This window comes from Pithys albifrons, chromosome Z (assembly GCF_047495875.1).
Source record: "Pithys albifrons albifrons isolate INPA30051 chromosome Z, PitAlb_v1, whole genome shotgun sequence".
Lineage (NCBI taxonomy): Eukaryota > Metazoa > Chordata > Aves > Passeriformes > Thamnophilidae > Pithys > Pithys albifrons.
Genome location: NC_092497.1, coordinates 34,621,090 through 34,644,981, shown reverse-complemented (window position 1 = coordinate 34,644,981; position 23,892 = coordinate 34,621,090). Strand labels below are relative to the sequence as shown.

Below are 23,892 nucleotides of genomic sequence, written 5' to 3'. Positions count from 1 at the left end.
TTAGCCATTGACAAGGCTGAACTATTAGGGAGAGGAGATGAGTGCAGGAACCAGATGTTTTTAGCTATTGAAAGCTTTTCAGGCATGACCCTGGTAGTGTTTAAAGTGAACAGGGAATGCATGGAAAAATAATGGTCAGTAGTAACAGAGGCAGAAGTAAAAGTGGTGATAACCAGCATTATAGTAGCCAGTCTCTCCTCTGGCTCAGCTCTGTCCCAAGGGTACAGTCTCCCAACACCATCTCTCTTTTTCCCACCAAATTCCACCAGCTCTTGAAGTAATTCTCCAGTTATCCAAGACTTTCTTCTGTTGATCTGTTTATTACCCCCACTAGGCGAATGGGCTTTTTTGACAGGTGTACTGGTTTGGTTTGGGATAGTTTTTCTTCACAGAGGCTTGTATGGTGTTACATTTTGGGTTTGTGACTAGAACACTGTTGGTAACGTAGGGATATTTTAGCTATTGCTGAGTGGTGCTTGCACGACACTGAGTCCTTTCCTTGTTCTCACACTGTCCCCCTAGCACAAGGTGTTTGCAAGAAGCTGGAAGGGAACACAGGCACACAGGACCGCTGAGCCCAATTGACCAAAGGGCTGTCTCAGGCTAAATGACATTGTCCTCAGCAGGGAAAGCTAGGGGAACAAGGAGGAAAGAGGAGCATTTGGAGTTATGCTGTGTGTGATGGAACCCTGCTTTTCTGGAGGAATAGCTGAACACCTGACTGTTGATGGAATCAGTGAATTAATTTCTTGGTTTGCTTTGCTTGTGCACACAGGTTTTGCTTTTAAACTGTCTTTATCTCAACCCATGAGTTTTCTCACTTTTACCCTTCTGATTCTCTGGCCCATCCCACTGAGGAAGAGTGAGCAAGTGGCTGGCTGGCACTGAGCTGCTGCCTAGGGTTAATCCACAGTGTATATTAGACTCAAAACATGACATTGTACCTGTCATTATTGCACCTGAAGCTACATGATATCTTGGCAAATATCTTGGCTCATTGTATACTCACAGAAGAGCAAGTCACCTGCTCACAGACTGACCTCTTTGGGAAGCATGGATATGAGAACATGGCAAGTTAGCTGGAAGGGAAAGACAGAATTCACTTTGTTGGGGATAAGGAACCCTGCACAATAGCAGACAAAGCTGATTTGCAAGAAGCAAGAAGGAAGGAACAGACGATCGCTCAGAAGATGGTGGCAGAAGATATCAAGGAGCCTTGGAAAAGAACAGAGAGTAGAAGGTGGCACAGGTAACACAACATGGATGGTTCAAAGTGAATCTGGATCTTGTAATTTAAAGGGGAAAAGTCTCCCATTTCCCCTTTTCCAATTTGTAATCAAAGCTGTAGACTGTGAACAACATGCAGCTTGATCTTAATTGCAGTTCACTAACATTGGTTACCTCAGTTTGGGTCATGTAATAGCTTTTCCAAGGACAATAAAGGTTTTTGGATGGTTGGGTTTTGGCTTGGGGCCTTTTTTGGTGTGTTTTTGGTTTGGGGCCTTTTTTTCCATTTTTTTTTCCCCAGAGGTTATTTGGTTGGTTGGTTTAGTTGTTGGTTTTCCTGAAGAATTACAAACACAGCATAAATTCAAAGCAGATGTCGACAGATGGAGTGCAAAGGAACTTGCTCTCAGACACCATCAACAGTGCAGCCTCACTTAGTGCTCCTGCAGTGGTATTTAAAAGTCTGTCAGGTGAAAAGCAACTGATATGATAGTTTTCTGTGGGACCTGGTAACTGAGGAATCTGATTCCACTTTGTGTCTGCCTCTGAGATGAACTGTACTGTCCATGAAGGACTTGTTTGGTCAGAAATTTTGTCATATTTAAAATATACTTTGCTGTTTAAAATATACGTGGTGTGAATATAATTAAAGTGGTGCTGTTCCTTAAGCATCAGTATATTCCTGAAACATCATTGAACTAACTTACACTGGGAAAATCTTCTTTATTTCAGTTTGGATAAATTTACAGTAAGGCTGTCGCTCTTAAAATGTTTCAGTTTAAAAATGATACCCCTGAGAAACATGGTCCATTAGACATAACAGCAGAATGTAACTTAGCTTCTAGGTGAGGTCTGGTTTATCTTCTGCACTCCAGAAAAAGCAGAAGTAGTGATTTGCCACCAGCATTGCACAGGCTAATAATAACACAACAGTGGTTTCACTGGCCTTGTGTTTTTTGACAGAGCAGTTATGTATGGCTTTTCATAGGCTCTCAAAAGTCTCTTCTATCTGGAAACACTATTCAAGACCACCAAAGAAGTCATTAACAGCAGAAGAGCCCAAACCCATACAGTGATATGTGGTCTCTCCAGGTGGCTCTAATGTAACTTAAACCTGTGTCTTCTGCAACTTCTGCTTTTGTCTTTCTGGCCCCTTCCCATTAGGCAAGAGAGGGAAAAAAAGCCACTGGGAAAGCCCAAGACTTTTCTGTGCACCTTTTTAGCATAGTGGCAGGGGGACTCTGATACTGTCTCTGTTCTTCAGTTTTTCTCATTCATTCTTAGTTCCAATAGGGCTTTCTTGGATCTTGGGATGGTGAGTTGCCCTTATCTACTCAGTAATTCTCCTCACGCTGTGGTTTACACACTCCATTCCCTTAGTACTTTGTGTTTCGCTGTGCAGACACCCAGGCATTATATGGCCAATAGACAACACTGAAACTGATGGGTTCTGATATGAAAAGTGATAGGATATTTATCCTTTTCAGTCGGAAGCCACAAGCCAGTAAAAACACAGTAACAGTTGTAGCAATTTCAAAAATACAAACTGAAAGCAATAGGGACTCCTCTGAAGCCATATGTCAGAAAAATACTATACATAATAATACAGAAAAAAGCATCTGTTAAGGATTAGAACTGATGGCAGTCAACGCCTTCTCTTTTTGAAATAAGACTTCCACAATAATTGTGGAAGTGTCTGAGGAGGTGTTTTAGGAGTCAGGGAATTTCTTGGTTTGCAAGGAGCTCGACCTGGAACAGATTGTTTCCAAAGCAAAAGCCATTGAGAAAGTGGTTGTTACAGAGCTCTGATGCAGAAAGGAAACGTCACTGACTTCTTAGCCCTAGAAGAGTGAGTGCTGAACAACATTGTTACAGACTCCTATGGAGATCAAAGTCATCCAGATCACTCAGCAGGCAGATTTAAGAAGGCCACCCTTCCTTGTATGCAGCTTTCTGAACCATTCCCCAGGCATTTACCTGGACTTTGAAGAGATTTTATGGTTCAACACAAGGCAATGGCCCATTTCCTTTCTTCTGTTCTTGGCAGAGAGGAAAAGTGAAAATACAAGACCCTCACAACCTTGCAGACATTGTGCTGTCAGAGTCAGCTGGTCTGTGTTCAGGGTCACTATTCCCTGTGCCACTGCTGAAGTCTGCCAGCACACCCAAGTGCTCACATGCTGTACCTAGTCCAGTCAAAATTTAGACCCCTCCTGGCAAGACTACTTTGTAGAGTGTACTAGATCTCAGTAGCTGGAAACATCCTCCTAAGGCCAAGGCCTTCTCTACACTGGGAAGATCTTGGTAGCTGTTCCAATTACAGCACTGAAGACAAATATTAGGGGTTCAAGGTGAAGAATGGTAAATTTTTGGAAAGTCTTTTATGATGAGATTGCAAGGGAATGTGGCCAGTGCCACAGCCATGTGTCCCTTACTCCTCAAATCAATGAAAAGCTAAAAAAAGAAAACCTTATGCTGAGCTTGCTTTACCTATCCTTTGGCCATCCAACCCAAGGAAAACTCCAGCTCAGCATCAAGTCAAATCTGGAGGCTACTTAAAAGTTTTGTTCCAGATGCAGATGGATTGCTTCCGCCTGTCCGTCTCTGCCTGCATTACTGTAAGGTTACATGTTCCCTTGGGTCTGGGGCTCATGCTGCAGCATACCCGTTCCCACGCACCAGGTTAAGCTAGTTCATGTAAGTAGTTGCTTTTAGCAACTGTAATGTCAGTGACCGTAAATGTCAGTGAGCTTTTCGGCACAGGGTTTCTTGCCTTTCCCTCTTAAGCAGATGTTTTTTATCTCCAGACCAGCAACCAACCCTCCCAACACTATGGAAAGCTCAAGGCAGTGGTGTGGCTGCACAGGCTGAAGCATCATTAGCTCAAGGAGCAGCTGTGTGAGGGAAACCACCAGGCTGAGCTCAAAAACCATGGAGCAATGGCACACAGACTTCCTGGGAGTTGCAGTATGCAGGTGACAAGACACTTTTCCCCCGCTAAAAGTTGTGTCTCTGCCTCCCTGCTGTACTTGCAGAAAGAATACCTGGGAAAAGCGGAGAAACAAGACCGAAGTTAAATAATGATTAGCACCACTAACAACTTTGAAGCTGGTTCATATAGTACTCAGGCCACGGATTTCATCATGCACAGCAGGATTTCTTTTTTAATCATTCAGACTGGTTTACATGACCACTGCTTGACTCCAATCAAGACAATTTTTGGGGTTTTTATTCCTTTTTTTCTTTATTTGGACAATATATATACATATGTACAAAAACATCTATGCCTACTTTTTTTTTCTTTTCCTTTTTTTACAATTTCATGTGATTTACAAAACAGGACAGCAAAATAACTTATAAAGAATACTGTACAAAAATAAAACTGATTAAACTGTTGGAAGTTGGTATTTTACAGTGTTACAGATCACTAGTTTGTAAAACAGCATTTTGAAGTATGTGTCCAGTCTGGGCTAAGTCCATCTGCAAGCTGAAAAGAGATCTGTAATATAGCTCATGAAAAACAGTTCAAAAAGAAAAATGTTACATAGGTATACCTTTAAAGCCATGACTTCTCTATACTTATGGACTTTCTTAACAAAGGAAAGGAGCTGTCCTAACTTCAGCACTATTAAGTACTTCCAAAACAGTACAGGAAGTACATAAAAGAACCTGATTTTTCTTTTCTTTTCCAATACTTGCAACACTCTTCAGAACTTAGCTTCAAGATGCAAAGAACTAACCTGCAGTTTATGTGTTAAAGCCATTATTTGCTTTTACTAAAAGGAAAAAAAATTAGAAAAAACCAAACCAAATGAACAAAACAATGAAATGAAATGAAATCCCCAAACCTGATTATTCCTAACATATTCTCTTAGTGGTTAATGAATCACATTAATCCTGTCTGTCCAATGCTGAAATACACTATACATTACCATTTAGGAAGGTTTTTTTTCAGAAACAGGATCTTGTGACTGGCAATGGTGACACATACCTTGTACGTCCCATGGACCAAAGTATCTCCATCCTGTTGATTCTTTCAGACTTTGCAGGAAAAACAATGTTTCTTTAAATGTGTATTCTACCCCAAATAAACATGGTGGAAACCATAAATCTGACCCTTTATTTCTATGTATTGGTAGCCTGATAGCTAAGTGAGCCAAACATCTACATACTGATTTAGGAGCTGCTTATCAGCTGTGGCTTCCTGTTGTGGTTGACAGGATGTGAGGTTCTCTTTTATTTCACAGGATCGGGCTTTAATTTTCCAAGTGCTGCATTCATCCCACAAAATGGCAATGATCCAGACTGCAGGATGGATCTGGCTTGATCTTCAGAAAGAAGAATGAAGATGAACGTGCATGCACCTCTGAATCTCAATGGGCTACTTGTGGCTCTGACCCCACTCAACAAGGCAGTATTATCACTACTGGTAAGCAAAACACTTCCCGTATTTCTAGATCAATAGAAACACTGATGCTACCAGTTTTTATTATGAATAACCTATCCCTCTACGAGTCAATTTGAATATAAGAAATTAAAGTTTGGCTTCTAAAACAAATGTTTCAAAAAGCTGAAACGGAGGTAGAAAGTGTGCTTGGTTTCCTGATGTCTTCACTGAAGAAAACACATCCCTTATTATTCCACAGACTGTTCAATATCCCCAATGCTTTAAAAGCAGTTTTTTTCACATAGATTTATCACAAACTACACAGGTAAAAACACAGTATGCAAACTGATTTCTAATGCTGAAAGCCATATACAACTGTAGAGGAAAACACTCTACATTCCGAGTTAATTTTTTATGGTTTTTTTCCTAGGATGCAAGCTTTTCATAAAATAAAACAATAAGATACTGTAATTGCAGGTGTACTCACAAGATTTTTTATGTACAGACTTTTACAAGATGACCTAAATTCATCTGCAGTGGAAACACTTTAGTTTTCAGTGTGATTACTCACACGATGAATTTGGCCCTAAATCTCTGCAGCAAGGGTAAAAAACCAAACAGAAGAATGTTTCTGGAAAAAAAATATGTAAACAGAATTCTCCTCGCTTTCTGCAGCTAGGGAGGAGAAAAACATGTATTACTGATAGCCTCTTAAATGTCATGCTTTTAACTTAAAAAAAATTAAAAATTCAGCTAATCACCATGACTATGAGTTTTCATTCAGTGAACTTTCTGCTCCTCTTAAAGAGCAAAAAAATAGCTTTCAAATAATATTGCCTTTATCAGCATTTGACGTGTCATGCATGAAGCACGTACAAAGCAAAGTACCAAGAGAAGCTTGTGTCATAAGGAGTATTGCAACACACCTTTTGCATTCAAATTAGCTGTTGGTTTTCCCCGATTCTCTAGAGAAACAGCAATCAAGAAATGCAGGAGCCCTTCCAAAGTGCTCCTTACAATAATTTCAGGTGTTTTCATTAGCAGAGTGCTCTAAAGGAAAGATCTACTCTCTCCATAAGCACACACAACTCCCATAGGGCTCAAAGGGAGTTAGGCCACGGTATGAAGAGAATATATCTTTAAGGCAAGCGTAGGAAGAGAAAAAGCCTTTAAGAAAGCAGCAGTTTGTAAAGATGGTAGCTGCTATTATGCACCCATTCAAACAAAAGAGCAGAATAAAGCACTGATAGTGGCATTTCTAGAGTACAGTACTGTATTATTGACAAGTAAAATACAGGATCATAAGAGAGACATATGCTTCAGCTCCCACATGCCCACCACATTTTTTGGGCTGACTTGTATTTTTTCAGGTAAGTGAATTTCAGAGTTAAATACACATATGGTCAGAAAATGGCTGAGCTGTTGTGGGTGGTTTTTTGCTTTAAGTATCTTCTTGAATGACACCATGTTTTTACTGGAAAAGTCCAGCTTATATTCAAAACTATAGTTAATACAAAGAAAAATTAAAAATACCCATTTACTTTAAAGGCCCTTCTTGAGTATAAATTTGCTTTATCTCAGTGTATCAACCAGATGCTATTAGTAATGTAAGTAATGTTTCTCTTAACAGTCTCTTTAAGTGCAGGATCACTGTGACACAGAAGTAAATCCACTTTTTACAATGTGCTATGGAGTTTTTAATCTGAGACTTATTTATGTGACTTGGAAAGTGTTTTTACTTGACAAACTCTAAATACAAGCAGCATTACACAGTTCAACAAAACATGTTCATGACACAGCAATCACAAAGACTTTGGGGTCACGCTACTCTGGTGGCACAGGCCAGACCACCCAGTCAAGTGTATGTACACCATTATCAATGCTTTATGTTAGAGGAGGTGGTCACCTTCTCTGCTGGCTGTCCCTTCCCTCCTCTCACCCTGCAGTCCACTTGTTCCAGACCGTTGTTCTCACTGTAGGGCAGGGGAGGTGGAGGACAGGGAGGGAGATGCTGAGTACTTTGTTATTTTAACATCAGCTACATGTGCTTTTTGGACTGTGAGGGTGACCAGCACCACAGCAGATGCTCATGCTCTGACAACACTGCCTGCATCCTTGCCACAGCTTGCCTCTCCCCCACTCCCCTCCTAGGGCCAGCACTGCCTTCACAAGGAGCTGCTGGAGCTGGACTTCTTGGATCGCTTGATCATGCTTGGGTGAAACTCGGTGTGGCGGCGGGCGTGCTTGGTCAGGTGGTCGCTGCGCATGAACCGCTTCTCACAGAGGGGGCATCGAAACTGTTTCTCACCAGTGTGGGTTCGGTAGTGCCGGGTGAGCTCGTCAGAGCGGGAGAACTTCTTAAGGCAGTCAGGCCATGTGCAGGGGAATGGTCGCTCACCTGTGGGGAGGAAAGGATGACAGATTTAGGGAGGCAGTGGTTAAACTGGTCAGCACACACCAGCTTTGCCGAGGAGCCAGAGAACATGCTGCTGAGGGGAAAAAGCTGCTTTTGTTTCCTGCTATGGTGCCAGTGTCTGTGGAGTTGTGGATGATTTGCTTCATCAGATTCCAGTTTTGCCTCCAGCAGAAGCCAAAAACCCCTCCAACCACATGAAACTCACATTCTGGTGCAGAACCTTACATGACCATGTCAAAACAACAGATGAGCTCTCCCTGTGCCCTTATGTTTTTCATGCTGGACTCACTACAGTGGTTTGGGAAAGGAGGACCAGAATTACAACTCTGACACTTCCATTCTACATAGTAAAATTTTTTGGAATGATTAGAAAATGAGCCAAAAAATCCTTCACCTAGTACAAGTCATTTCAGCCCAGGGACAATTGAGCATGGAGGGGTAAGTTTCAGGGCTGCCAACATATAGGGCAAAACTGATGCAGCTGAAGAGAGAAGTCCCATGCTTCCCTCTCAGTTCTTTCCCTGGAAATCCAAGGTGCTCCAGAGACTATGTTTCTTAGACAGCTGATTTAGAGACAGGAAATCACTGCACTATTCACAGCTCTGTCAGAATAAATGTTTGCTATAATGAGGAAGAACAAAACCAAACACCTTAACCTAAACCACACTGTACTTTGGCTTTTACAAACAAGGGTGTAAGGACAGAAGAGAATCTTCCTGGCACCCCACATCTCTGCATTTCACCTCTGTGGGTTATACAGGCTTTTCCCACACACACCTAACACCTTCTGACCAGCAAGCTGGCCCTAGCACACAGCACTGAGGGAAATCAGGTGTTCAAGTTCACACAAAAGCCTTCCATCACAGACACCATGCACTGCTGCAGTTTGAAGGCTCAATTAACCTTCTTACAAATCTCCTGAAGGGAATAAAAATGACAGCTATGTGACAGCTATTTATAGTCAACGATGAAATATAAAAACTATCCTAGGAGTTTTCCAGCTTGGAAGAGTTAGAAAGAAACTCAGGAACTCCAGTATTTCTTGGTACTATCAAGTTTGGCAAACAGATGAGCTCACTTTACATTCAAAGATCAACAAAAAAAAGAGTCATTTACAAAGAAGTGAGCCCTGGAGTCCTTCCCAGATACAACAGCAGAGACAAAAGGCTACAGGCTTGAACGAACAACCCTGATGCCAGGAAGACAACCAGCAGCAGAAAGTATGGCAAAGTTGCAGGAAGGAGAAAAGTGGTTGGAAAGACTCACTGACATTCTCCAAAGGCCAAAGAAGGATAAGGACAGACCAGGTAAGATGAGGTGTAGCTACACCACGGGTTCCGAAAGCCCTAGTAAGCCTCTATTAGCTGCTTTCATTGTTGAGGCTCTTGATGATTTGGTGCTCCCTAACAGGCTCCCTATTTCACACCAACCCATGTGCAGTAGAGCCTCCCAGTCAGCTAAGTGAGACTGCATAAGGTACAGCAGCCTCACAGCTGCTTCCCTGGGCCTTGCCTCCCTTGCTTCACGGCTATACTGGTCCTCAGTCAGGGGAGAGGGATGGAGCAGAGGAAGCCAAACCAGCCGACTGCCTGACCCTGGCAGAGGCACAGCTGCCAGCCATTCTGAGGTGGGACTACTTTTTTGTTATAAATGCATTTCTTGGCTCCCTGCTGTATGCTTGTGGACATACTTAGAAGACTTCATGAACAACCACCACCTATATAAAACAAATTAATTAAAACTGTAAGTAAGCTCACACATGCATGAAGGCCACAACTGCAGTTACACAGTGGAGCAGGACCAAGAGCTGTAGAGAGGCCTCACAACACGCTCTGCCCCAGCTTTGCCCTATCCAGAACCTGCCCTCAGCATCTGAGGCAAGTGTTTCACTTGCACTGCTCTTTTGCTATCTATCTCACAGTTTCTGTCACAGCTCCTGGAAGCAGGTGGCAGTGGGAGGTGCAGAGCAACTTTCTAGCTCCCCTCAGGAGTGTGGGAAGAGTGCTATACATCTTGCACGTGTGGAGCCATCTAGTATATGGCTTTGTGTCAGGCACTTACACCGCAGAGTGTGGGAGCAGCTGAGGGACTGAAATTGTTAATGGCATTGTTAAGATCACCAAAGAACTTTGTCCACTGCATTAAACTGTGCAAAGAAGGAACTGCTCATCTGCAACAACCAAAGCCCACCTCCTGAACATGCCTTCCAACTGGAATTGGGACTGTGCATTAAGCCACCTAACAGAAACCTGAGGTAAGACAAAGGTGGCACTATTATTGTCCAATTATCTCAGGTCTAAGGAGAAATACACAAGGCTGGGGGAGGCCATAACCCAGAAACTCAAGTTGCTGAGGCAGGGTTTGCACAAGCTTCCCCGCAGCTGAGGGGGAGGAGGAGACGTTTTGGGTGAGTGGTGATGATCCACACAAGACAGAGAGGGTGAAGACCCACCACTGGAGGCTACAAGCCTTTGAGGCCGATAAGAGGCAGATCCTTCAAGGTGGGATGGTGCTTTTCATCATGCCAATTGTCCATCCTTAGACAAGTGAGTTGTAAAACTCCGCCCCTTCCCCTAGGGAAGGTCTGATGGGGCATTAACTGTCTCAATTGTCCTGATGTGAGAGGCAGTCATCTCTTAGAAGGGATCATAAACTATCAAAGAGCCCCAAAGCACCCCCAGACTAATTTCTGAGGCCTTCCACCAGAGGACTGAAAGTTCCTTCCCCAAAGGAGAGGTACCTGGGTGTATTTTATTAACCTTTTGGACTTGGCTTCGTGGGCTTTTTCCCCACCCCCAGTGGATCACGACTGTGACCATTACTTTGAGCAATGGACACCAAAATTGCAAGTCAACTCTTGTCACAAGATCTGCAGGTGGTGATATGTTTCCACTCTTCTCCTTCCTTCCTTCCTTCCTTCCCTCCTTCCTTCCTTCCCTCCTTCCCTCCCTCCCTCCCTCCCTCCCTCCCTCCCTCCCTCCCTCCCTCCCTCCCTCCCTCCCTCCCTCCCTCCCTCTCCCCTCCCCTCCCCTCCCCTCCCCTCCCCTCCCCTCCCCTCCTTCCTTTCCCAGTTTCTTTCTTTTCTTTCTTTCTTTCTTTCTTTCTTTCTTTCTTTCTTTCTTTCTTTCTTTCTTTCTTTCTTTCTTTCTTTCTTTCTTTCTTTCTTTCTTTCTTTCTTTCTTTCTTTCTTTCTTTCTTTCTTTCTTTCTTTCTTTCTTTCTTTCTTTCTTTCTCTTTCTTTTCTTTCTTTCTCTTTTCTTTTTCCCCTTATACATTTTCTGAAGTGATATTTTTATGCTTTCATATTGCTGTACTACTATAAATAATAACCAAAATGGCTACATACCTGCCTTCCACTGCAATTCTAAAATAAACCCTAAATATATATATGTATGTACAAACACCAACCATTCAGTATCATTTCATTCTAATCCACTACAAGCAATCTATTAACAAGAATCTGGGTTACTCGTGCATTCTGGGGCAGGTTGTAACACCCCATCTCCAGAAAGCACATTTCCAACCACCCACCTCAGGATAGCCTTTGACCCTGCAGAAGTGCCCAGCTGTACAGCAGGAAAACAAGGTACCTAGGCTGCATAACAAGCATCATAGACTTTTGGGTGCCTACATTTCAGGCACAGGATTATCCATCCTAAATGCCTAAAAGAAGTGCTGAAAATCTGACCCCAAGCAGCCCTCCAGACACTGGGCTCCTCTGCCATGCTCCCCTGGAATTGCATACGGGAAAAGAAAACGAAGCCCTGTTTCTGGAATTCTGTGAAACGTGATGGGAGCAGCATGACCTCCACCATTGCTACCCCCCCCCTCCCCCCCCCCCTTCCCCCCCCCCCTTCCCCCCCCCCCTTCCCCATTTCACGTGCCGGGGAAAGCACTCCTAAAGTTGTGCAGCACAACCATAACGCTTTAGGGAATGGCACGGCTTGCTCAAGATGCCTTATGTCTATTTTGCACTGCAGTCCCGAGGGAACCAACTCAGTGCTTAGCCAGGGGAGCGCACCAGAGACCGCAGGAACGTGGTGTTGGAGGCCAGCCTTCCTACCATGGGACGGGGAACGCAGCAGGGATCACGGACAGAGAGGAGCGGCCGCACTCCCTCGGATGCACCAGAGCTCCCACCCACCTCTGAGCTCCCGAGCAAAGTGGCTGAGGATGGCTTCACCACCCCAGCAACACAAACCCACGGAAGCTGTCACAGCCACTTGGGAATCGCCTATGCGAAAGTAGGCCAGCTATAATCCCGGGCACCTGAATGCATTAAACTCCAGACTTCTCAAAGCAGCGAGACATGGGGGAGGGGAGGGAGGCTTTTCCAGGCCCTCAGGGCTTGTCTCCAAGCCTGAGCATCCACTGCTGCCCTCGGTCACAAAGCTATAAGGGATACCACCAGCCCAAGAGGGAATAGTGTCAGTGACACTCAATAGGTGCAAAGCAGGGGTAGAGTGTGCCTCCAGGAGGCTTTTAACACAAGGCAGAAACGGCTGATGGCATGCGTAGCTGTCCACCTACCAATGCTGGTGGCTGTATTTTTTTATTTTTGTAAAGCAGCAGAGACGTTCGTGGAAGTGATGGGGTGAGAGGGAGGGGAGCCTATGTTTATTTTACTTAGGGCTCATGATGCTTATTTTATGTTTATTCTACTTATGCTCACTTTGTTTATGCCTATTTTACTTATGCTTATTTACCTAGGACTAATGATAATACTTATTTTCTTATTTTACTTATGCTTTTATACTTATCATGGAATTTGCTTAGTTCACTGTGTAACATGCAGCAAAACTCACTCACTGTTCTTGAAGGTGCGATACCAAGAGGCCCAGGCCAATTAAAACAGCTAAGATTCCCCATGATAAATCAGAAAACATGTCAAAAGAACAAGATAAGTCAATTAGACCAGCAAAAGTTGCCAACAAGACTGGTTTGAACAAGTTCTGAGCAAAAGGTAAAAAGTTCACAGGAGGAAGACGACTTACTTCATCCCTAAAGACCCCTAAAGACCCCTATCCTAAATTACCAGGAGGAACAGCGCAGGTGAAAGAATGAGTGACATGAAGCGGAGAAAATAGAAATCAGTTCTTGAGACTCATTATAATAACCCTGCTTTCTCTCAGAAAATAATGTTTATGCATGAAAGAAAAATAAATATGTATAACTTACTTGCATATAAACCCTTTGTTAGCTCAACCAGGTGCGCATGTTTTGGAGGAGCTTCCCCCATGTGCCCTGGGCTCAGAATAAACATACCTCTCTGTAACCTCACTGGATTAAAGGGTTTTTATTCCGTAAAACAGAAGAGTCCTCTGAGAAAGCAGGTCTTGAAACTCATATGCATGCTGGGCAGGCAGTGGCCCACAGAGCTGCAGTGCAAGCTAATGCTGCCTCCATCTGGAGATACGGATTTCTGTGTCACATCTCAGGCAAGAAATATCTTTTCTGTATGATTTTTCTTTTAGTTTTGGGGCTAATAATGCTAAAGCTTGAAACAGCAGAATGACCCATCAAAACAGTGCTATTATATACTGATTTCTTTGTTGGCTGTATGTTACTGAAATTTTAAGATATGCCTTAGATGGGATTTCCATCAAGACATGAAGGAATGGCCAATAGTATATCGTGCTAATTTAAATCTATATGTGATAGGATTCAAACACAGAAGACACAAGAGGTAAATAATTTTCTTTTAAAAATAATCCTAATAAAAATGTATTTTGAGGGCAGCTTACAGAAGTAGGAAGCAAAAGAGAAACTTCACAGAATAGGTGCATCTGCAGACTCCCATTTTTTGTGCTGTGCGCCAGCAGGCATGTAGTGAGAGACAGGGTGTATTCTGAGCACAAGCTATTGGTGGCACTTCACAGGTCTTCTCTGCAGTCTGAAGAACTCCTGCAACCCTGTCCTGTTTTAAATCCCACAGGGATATAAAAGCCATTGCAGATCCTTTGATCTTTGCCCTCTCGCTTCACCTGCCCCTTTCTACCCGTTCCTTCTCCCCACCAGCTACTACAAATGTTTAATTTCTTCTTTCTGTGCAAGTTTACACTTGCAAGCTACTTTGCATGACCTGAGGCAGACCCACTATTTTATTCCATTTTATTCTGAATTGATGATAAGTAATTTAGCTTTTTTTGCTCTACCTCAGGACATTTCAGATTTTCCCACACTGTGGTCTTGTGCAGGAAGGGTTTATGAAAAAGAATACAGTGGGCATTAGCATACTCATTAACGTAAGTACAGGAGGCAGTGGTATCCTGATTCATCATCACTCTTCTCACCACAAAATGCCACTTCATGCATGTATGACTGAAGTTAGGAGCTGCACTTCACAGTGACTTTACAAAAAGTGAGTTTGTTTGGTCAAAAATGTGATAGAGAAGTCCTTAGTGATTTTCTTTTTTCTGAGGGAGGCTGTGTTTGAGAAAGCTGATGAAAGTTCATGATCACCCACTTGGGCAACTCTCTTGATGTGTAACAGAACATGTGTGAAGACTGCAGCACACCGAGTTTCTGCAGTGGAACGAAGTACTAATGTTATGTGAATTACTAAAATTGCTTGAGCACTGGCTTCATAGAAGACATTCAAACGTTGCTGCTGGTGTGGACAGAAGTCTGAGCAAGACGAACTGTTTTACTATGCTCAAACTGTCTTCCTTGCTGACAGAAGAGGGGTTGGACACAGACATGAGTCCAAAGCCTGGCACTAGTACAAGCTAATGCAGAACAGTTTGCTGTCCAATAATGTTTTTGATGCTGCTTCACACATTAACTAGAAGCTGCATGAGTGGATGGACACCCAATTAGACCAACCACAAGGGATTTAAAACTTTCAATGACCTATGTTATTAAAAATTAAACCTCTGGGTATGAGGTAGGGCCGTGCTGCTTGGTAGTGCTGCCACTATTTTAAGTATCAAAACTGAAGAGTGGCTCTGAGTTTGACCTCTGGGACATGGTACCTGTGCATGGCTCCTGCTCAGCTGCTGCCATGACACAGCCAGCCAGTACCTCCTGCTGCATGGGTGTTCGCCCTGCCTGCAGCATCTGCCCTGAAGCCCAGCCCAACTGAACTGCAGCAAGGTTGGCCTCCTGCCTGAAACCTGAAGCAACTGATGAAGAAGAGGGAGAAGGGAAAGTACACAAATGCAGAAAGCCTGAATTGCAAAATTTCTTGCCACCAAGTGAGAGCAAAACAGTTCTGGCATAATTAACTCTGTGTGGTTTAAATGACAAACTTTAATCCCATTTTCATCTTCTGAGATCATCCTAATCACGACTGCTGGTGCTTGACATTTACAAAGAAATCTTGGTATCCTAGTAATAACCAAAACCTGAACCACAATCCTTAACTTAAACATGTCACTGATAAGCATTTCTTTTTTTTTCCTGTGATTCCACGCAAACACCACTTTTTTGTGTCATACTGAAGTATGACAGGATCTGTAAGTGGATGTCAAGAACATGGTCCAGCTTGCTGCAAGAGTGCAAAAAACCAGGCTATCTTCCTTATCACAGAATAGCTGCTATCTCAGGTCTCTCTCATTTATCTCCCCAGTGTGTTTCTTGACCCATACATCCTGAACAAGCAATTTCCTATGCGACACTGGACTTAGACTGAGTGTCCACATGCAAGATATTCTGGTGAAGACGGATATTCAGAGCAGACAGACTGGAGACCTTTCAAGCAGGCTGTTTCCTCTCCTGAGATACTGTAAAACCAGATCATCAAAACATGTGGCAACAAGGTACAGATACTGGTGCAGAGTGAGATCAGCAGTGAGAATGCTTGGTACCACGTACCTAAAGCAAGGCTTTCTGCAACACCTAAACCATGGCCATCCAATCTGACAACAGAACAAATAGATATTGCCTACAGGACAGGTGACAGATGGATGTCTTTCAGAGGTTTATTCTGCCAGTACTTAGGATTAAATACCACAGGATGATTCAAGTGCTGTTTTCAGCAAGTATTTAGAATGTTCTGACATCCTCAAAACTCCATTCAGCAGCTGCTTACACATGCAGGTGTTATGAGTCTCCTTCAAAAGTCCATATGCAAAACCAGCTGCTAGAACCTGCTGTCGAGGGTCTAAATTCCAGGGCAAGTCTGTACCACTCTTATCCCACTGTGACACAGCATTAGATGGAAAGGATACTGTTTACAGCTTCTCTGCCAGAGCACAACCCTCCTTATGTGACTTAAAAAAGGCTTTCTCTGGTGGACTATGCCTTCATATACAGGTAAATATATATCTGTATGTGTATATATATATATATATGTATATGAAAAATATGTAGCAGTCATGGAAGCTACTTGGGAAAGACCTTTCCAGATCTCACCAGAAAGTAAAATCTACAATTTCATAGCTGAGATCAGTGCCCTTATCAGTGCTTTTAGATATGTGGGACAAGTAATTCTCCTTTCTTGACTTATCTCTGTGTGAACTTCCATTTTGCAGTAATACGCAAATATTAACTGAGCAATGGAGACAGACTTAAACTCCTGTCCTGTCTGAATAATCAAATGCTCACTAAGAGGGGACAGCTTTGACAGATAAAGGAGGAATGCACTTCCATGTGCATTCAGAAAGATAATGTAACTTTTTTTATTTCACTCTGAATTTATTAGCCAGTGTTTCCACTGACTTTTCCCTCAAGTTTAAGGTACTTACAGTGTGTTCTCAGGCTATTCACATTCATCATAACCTGAATACAGATGGTAAACTGCACTACCACAAGCGAACAGTATCTGACGCATGCTTTGCCATCACTCCCTCAGAATCCTCTTTGTTTAATCTTAGATTGGCTCTTCCCTGCTCTTCCAACTGCAGGTTTGGGAGCTCTGCAAGACATAGAGCCCTGGTGCACAATAATGCAGCAGCCAACAAAGGGGAGCAATTGCTCCTGCATGGATTCTAACAGCTCGGGCTGCAAGACACACAGGTTAACAAGAGCAGTGACATCCACCATACAGTGTTTAGTGCCACAGCACAACAGTGTGCAGGAACCCTGTAAAGCTGCGATTTCATTACATCCATCTGGAAGCAGGAGTTGTGCTCTTACAGGTGATGTGTGCTCATTGCTTCTGTGCTACATGTGCACTTCTTCACGTTGACTCAGTTGATAAACCTTTCTGGAGTGCTTTCCCACTGTCATACATACACCAGCTTACATTTTTTTAAATGATTTTTTTTTAGCAGAAAACACAACAAAACAATTGGGAATCAGGCAACATTAAATTTAACCTTGTTAGGAATTTTGCCTACCTTATTCAGCTGGCAAAGTTTCCAGTCAGAATGATAATGTTTCTCCAACACCTGGAAATAGGTCCATTAGAACTCCAGCAATCTGCGTATTTTCATTAACCCTTGAGAATGGGTGTTTCCCACAGCAATCTGAAATTAGCAAAAAATGGCATCTGCTGGCTCCACATTTTACTCTTTGGTCCTACTCAAAGTGACAAGCTGGATAAGAGAGGCTTAAAATGCTAAATTTCAGATTATGCTCAAACAAAATCCTTAAAAAAGTTCTCAGTGAGCAGCATCTGTATAGTGCATTGAGCCAGTGATACAGGGGCTGGTCTGAGACCATGGTATCTAGATAGCAGCAGCTGGCAGCTGCAGCACTTACTTCTTCCTCTCTACTGAAAATGCTCCTCAGCTTCACTGTGCAGACCACCAAACTGGGTCCACACCTTTGCCTAAGCCCTGCTACCAAATGCTGGTGAGAGCCAAATGCCTGGGGCACTCAAGGGTGCACCAGTTGCCCAGTGTAACAAAACTATTCACATTGTTTAGATGTAGTTTTACATGATGATGCAGCTGGCTGAAGAGGGAGAACTTTTCCCATGTTTGGATTTTGTGCATCTAAGCTCTTAATTAAGGACATCTGATGCATATGTGAACTTCTTATGAATCCTCAGCCTCCCTGGTCAATTAAACTCCTACAAGTTCTGTAGGTGGAGACATCTCACAAACTAGTTTTATGGTACCTTCTCTGTTTCTCCTTCCTGACCAGGAGGATCTGGTCTCAGTGGCCATGTGCCCTTTAGCTGGATTACATTCACACCATCATAACAAATGTAAATTCCATATAGCTTGTTTCTCCTGCCAGTTTCTCTCCTTGCCCTTTGCTCTGCACTCCCTGACCAGGCCTTCTAAGATTGCTTGTTTACTCCTGTATGCCTCTATTTTCCCTGGAAACCCTCTGGTCTACACATCCCCTCTCTGCTATGCTGCTCTCCACTTGCTTTGTACTGAGGCTATTAATAACCCTACACAACACCTGATATAATCAAACCTCTAGAACTTAGAGAAGTCTGTGCATTTTCAAGGCAAGTCTCTGCCTCTCTGCTATTGCTTTGTCATCTTCTGTGTCAGATGAGTCCTTCACTTTTTCCTGACCTCTGCCTGCTTCAAGGGCTCAGGGCTCACCTGGGCCGTTTTCTGTTCTCTGAAGGGCACATTCACCAGACCTGGTCATGACAACTCAGTGCTCAAGACTCCTATGCAAACACAGCACTCATAATTCCTTCAAACCAAACTTGCATCATCAAACTTCATCTGAGTTTACGCATCCTATATTCCTGTAACACCATCCCTTAAGGGATCAGGAAACTTTAGGTAAGATGACATTGTAGAACTATCCCTCCTCCTGCCTTCCTGACAAACAGCTTTTAGCTTGGGAGCCATCAGGCATAGCATAACACTACCTTTTCTCTCCTACACCAAGCCCTGTGTGTGTCAGAGGTGCTACTGGACACAGGTCGTGTCCAAGAAAAACCCGACCTGTGGTGCTCTTCCTGCTCAAGACACCAAAACTTAAATCACAAATTCCAAGTTACTTTTGGATGGTAGTGAAGGGAGAGGAGAGGCAGTATCTCAGTTTCAGGGATGTGCTTGTCCTTATATTCCTGTACCTCTGCAAATGACTACATGACACATACATGACATAAACAAAGAAGTGCCTGATTGTATCACAAAAACACCAGGGGTCTAGTGTGGGATGAAAAGATTAGTCTCACAGGAAGGGACAGAGTTCAGACCTCCTTGGCTTCCTCATATGAATACAAATGGTGCTCTACTAAGCCAGGCTGAGTTCAGTGGGACTGATGGCCCAAGCAACAGGGCTGTTTGTGCAAATAAGGATGTGCACTGCTGTCCACTTTTTCTGTTAAGATCAACTCAGAAGACAATTTATGATGGATGGTTAATTTTGGCCTTCTGGAAAGCCAGAATTATCACCAGAGGCCCAAACTTCAAGTAAGCAGTTACACAGACAATTTTAGTATCTGAAATATGGAACATTTGAACACAGAAGTTTTTAAAAAATGGTAAGATATAGACTTCTAACCTCTAAGCATCAAGTCTTTGGCCTTGTAGTCTTCTACCTTGACTGGTATTTCAATTCTTGCTTTGCATTAGCTTACCAAAGACGGTCTTGCAGCGATTTAGATTCCCAGCCACTACACAGCACAGAGCAGGATCCAGAGTTTCCCAGCTTGCTTCACGGTGAGGATCCGTGAATAAGGAGATCTGTGGCTACAAGCAAGCTCATGGCTGTTAACAGAAATCCTCAAGCCATTTTCCAAGATAAAAAGACTGGGATTAAAAATTTAAGACCCGGAGGCTTCTACTGGTGGCTTTAGTTGCACTAAAGGCTACACAGCAGCAAGGAACCAAGTTGGTGGCTGCATGAAAAATAGCAGATGGGTGAAAGAGAATGTATTTTCAAAAAAGGAGGGAGCATTAATGGTACTAAGGAGAGAGCATTAATGCTCTGCAATATAGTTATGAATAACTCCAGAGGTGCCACTGAATCCCACTGTTGCTAAGGAATTGTTCTGTCATCTATAAAAATAATTAACATTAGCAGTATCGTTTAGCATTTCAGTTAGCTACAATTAACTTCACATTAGGAAGCTCTGAAAGTTCATTACTGCTGGATATCTGCAGTGGTTTTCATCATACAGAACTACCATGACAGTACATCAATATGTCTGAGTCAAACACCTCATAGCTGGAACTAAGGCCACCCACTTGTGAGCAGCACATGCTAAACCTCATGCCACTTCAGGAGTATTTATTATAACAGTACTGCTTACAGCAAGCTGTGTGGGTTGTACAGTACATTAATTTACATGTCATCACACAGAATGCTATCTCAGTCAACGTCGATTCTGGTTCCCTTATTGAGGTTCATATCTGAGCATGGAAAATGATGCTAATGCATTTTCTTTGTCACATATGAGACAACATTTTGCAAGGCACCAGTTACATTCAGCCTCCCAAAGACCATCAGAGATGCAGTCTCTGAGCCAGTACCAGAGCAATTCTTGGCATTGGTCATGAGGTCAGTACAGGGTTACCACTAACCATCCTCTTTCCCAGCTCACAGAGACAGTCTAACTGCAAAGCTCATTGCTGAGCCACATCCAGTAATCCTCCCCTCTTCCCCTCTAGTCTCTCAAGCTAGGAACCCAGTAGATCTGCCAACAGGGCAACCAGCATCGTGGCTCTTCCTCTGCAGTGCATGAACACCTAAGCACTGGAGCAACAGAAGCTTAGCTGGACCTCAGATGTGATCATACCCTACCCAGGCTGTGTTAAAGTCTACAGCTATGCCTTGCAGTATACTCCTTGGGTGATAAACTTGTTTTGTACTTCACCAGCAAACATCAGTGCCAACAAGCAAAACCCAAAAAGGCACCATCATTGGACAGAACTAATGTGAAGCATATGAAATAAGTGTTGGCAGAGTTTGTCTTCTTTGATTCGCTTTCTTTATCTGCACAAACCTGTTTAATTTTGAGCATTTTTAAAGCAGTTATGTGTACTCTATTGTGACCCCAAATGCAATTCAGACATGTAAAGGTTTTTATTCAGTCACTTACACTGAAAACAAACAAACAAAAACACCAAAACGAAAACCAAGAAACGAACAGAGAAAAGTCTGCAGCCGTTGCCCTCTCGGCGCCGAGGCAGAGCCGGGGATGGTACGAACTGCTGCCACAGATACGTTTTATCTCCAGGTTTCCATGTTGCCACACCCTTCGGGGCGCCCAGGCGAGGGCCGGCGATGGAAGCACGCAGCCTCGTGCAACCCACCAAAGCTTCGGTCGCGATAACCGATAGCGCGACGCGCTGCTGCCAGGAACAGCAGGGTCGGTTCCGTCCGCACGGCGCCTCGGATCCCCATGGCCGGGCAGCGCCGGGCGGCTCGGGGGACAGCCCAGAGCCGTGGCCGTGGTCTGCGACACCGGGAGCCCGGGCGCACGACACCGGCTTCGGACGTGTTTCCCGAGTTCCCCCATCCAGCCGGCCGGAGGGGGGTGTGTCCGCAAGTACCGGAGATGCCGCCCACCGACATTCAGGGAGAGTCCTGAGCCGAGCCGGCAGCCTCGCCCGCTCCTGCTTCGGCGTCATGGCCCCGGGGCGGACAGCCCCCGGAGCCGAGCCGAGCTCGCCGGCTCTATGGGCGTGGGCCCCTCGGATCGCCGGCTCCCTTGGGGAATACGTGCTGACCCGGTGCAGGCGCTCGCCCGCCTACATCGACAGGAAACCCGAACCCCGCCGCCCGTTGCTTCCCCCGCCGCCGACCTCCCCGCCGCAGCAGGCATGCCAAGTTCGCTCTGGTCGCCTGCTCCGCTCCCGGCGGGCGCAGGTGGGCGGCGGGCAGGGCGCGGCGGGAGGCGCTGCCGCAACCCCGCCCGGAGGGGCCCCGCTGGAGCGGTCCGGCCCCGTGGCGGGCAGCGAAGGCAGCGGAGGAACGGGGCGAGGGAAAGAGGGGCGTGGGTGAAGAAGAGCGATGAACCAGCCCCAAAGCCGGGGTGGCGCGGCGGGGGCGCGCGGGGATGCCGGGCACGCCACCGACAGGGTTCACCCGAGGACAAGCGCTGGCTCCCCACCCCCCTCCCGCCGCCGCCTCCATCGCCGCTGACCTGTGTGCACCCGGTAGTGCGCCTTAAGGTGGGAAGATTTGCCGTAGACCTTGCCGCAGCCGCTGAAGGGGCACTTGTGCCGCTTTTCGGCCGCCAGCTTCCCCTTGGGGGCGGCCCCAGTGGCACGCAGGCGGGGGGGCGGCCCCGGCGGGGGACTCCGGGGTGGGCTGGAGCCCTGCTCGGTGGCCGCGTCGCTGTCGGAGCCCGCGTCCTCGTCGGGGCTCTCCACGCTGTCACTGCAGACGGAGGGGGCGGGCAGCGGCCGGTACTTGTTCAGCTCCAGCAGGCTCTTGGCGATGGCCAGCAGGGCGCAGTAGTCCTTCCAGGCGTCGCGGGGGTCGCGCAGCTCCCGGGCCCCCTCCCCCTCGCCCGGCACCTTCAGCCGCGCCGCCTCGGGCACGGTGGAGCGGTTGGAGATGGAGACCAGACACTGCGCCGCCACAAAGTCCACGTAGGCGACGGCCGACATGGTGCGGCCGCGCCCCGACGACACTGGGGGGGCTCTTCACAGCTCGTCCGCCGGGCCGGCCGCGCCGCCGTCAGCCATGGCCCGCCTGCGGTGCGGGGTCTCTGCGGCGCGGGGACGAGCTGGGCGGAGGAGGAAGGGGGCGTGGGGGCCGAATAAATAGCGGGGCGCCGGGCAGGTCCTCACCGCCGCCCCCCGGGGGCGGCGCGCAGCCGGCGAGGGGGGAGCGCCGCCCGCGCGGCCGGCCCGGGTCTGGCGCGGGGACCGGCAGAGAGGACACCGCGCGTCGCGTCGCTGTCCGCCCCGCGCCCCTCGTGCTCCTGCCCGGGGGCGGCCGCGCCGGGGCCCATCACGTCAGGCGCGGAGCCCCTCCCGCCCCGGTCCGTCCGCGGGCAGCGCCGCCCGCCTCTGTTTACTTTCTCCCCCCGCCACTCACGGCGCCCCTTTTCTAGGGGGGGGCGTGTCCGCCGCTAGGCCGCCCCGCCAATCCCTGCGCTCCCTCCACAGGCCGCGTGCTACTCCGGGCGCCCGCTTAAAGCAGCGATGCCGCGGCGGCGCCGGGGGATGGCGGAGGAGGAGCCGCTGCCCCACTCCCCGCCGCCGCCGCCGTTGCCGTCACCGCACCGCCGGACCGTCCACGCGCCTCAGCAGCCGCCGGCGGCGGCCCCGCCGTGGGGGCGCCGAGGGGCGGCGGCGCCGAGCGGGTTAAGTGGCTCCCTGTAAGTCCTACGGTCCCAGCAACGGGCCGGCCAATAGGAAGTGGGCCGGCTGATGTCACTGGCAGCGCTCCGCCAATCAGCGCCGCGTCCCGAAAGGTTCGCAGCGCTTGGAAATTCGGGGGGCGGCGGGCGGCGGGCAGCACGGCCCCGGCCCGTGTCACCGCCGGAGAAGGGAGGGTTTGGTGGCGGAGCGCCCCCGTCCCGCGCCACGCTCGGATGCCTTCCCGAGGGGGGATGTCGGTGACCCGGGCGCGAACCCGAACCGGCATCCCGTTACCTGGCCACAGCCGGGACCCGCGGGATGGGGCTCCCCGCACGGCCTCGGGACGGGGACCCCGGGAGCTGCAGACAGGACGCGGGAGCACGAGCGCTGTGCAGGGAGCAGGACCCCGGGAATTCCCCGCGGAGAAACCCGGTGGTGCCACCACCGAGACACATGGCTCCCTCAGGTGGGACAGAGAGACCCTTTGTGCCCCCGCAGGTACTTCGGCGGGGTCACCTCTCGTGTGCACACGGCAGGGTGTGACTTCTAGTGCCATCTTGTAGGAAAATTAGGCGGCCGTGTCGCTGGTATCGGCAAAGAGAGGTGAGGTTTGTTAAACGCTTACCCTGCCGTCCAGGAAGTGTCGTCCAGCTTAAAAGAAATCGAAAACATGTCTACCCAAACAGCATGCTCCCATCTCCATCTGCTTCAGTGAATGTGCAGGGGTCATAGACAGTTGT

The 23,892-nt window shown here is 46.6% G+C and overlaps 1 protein-coding gene across 2 annotated transcripts; it reads right to left on the bottom strand.

Annotated features, from left to right (window-relative positions):
• Positions 1-4,405: 4,405 nt before the first annotated feature.
• KLF9 (KLF transcription factor 9) lies at positions 4,406-22,870 on the bottom strand. Of its 2 annotated transcripts, XM_071580473.1 has the most exons (3): positions 21,985-22,870; positions 17,312-17,440; positions 7,931-8,012 (listed from the first exon to the last, which is right to left on the bottom strand). In XM_071580473.1, the coding sequence occupies exons 1-2, from the start codon at positions 22,451-22,453 to the stop codon at positions 17,337-17,339; spliced, it is 573 nt and encodes a 190-aa protein (XP_071436574.1). In that variant the 5' UTR covers positions 22,454-22,870; the 3' UTR covers positions 7,931-8,012; positions 17,312-17,336. The 2 variants fall into 2 exon arrangements, with proteins under 2 accessions (XP_071436573.1, XP_071436574.1); XM_071580472.1 differs by lacking the exon at positions 17,312-17,440 and having other exon boundaries at positions 4,406-8,012.
• Positions 22,871-23,892: the final 1,022 nt, after the last annotated feature.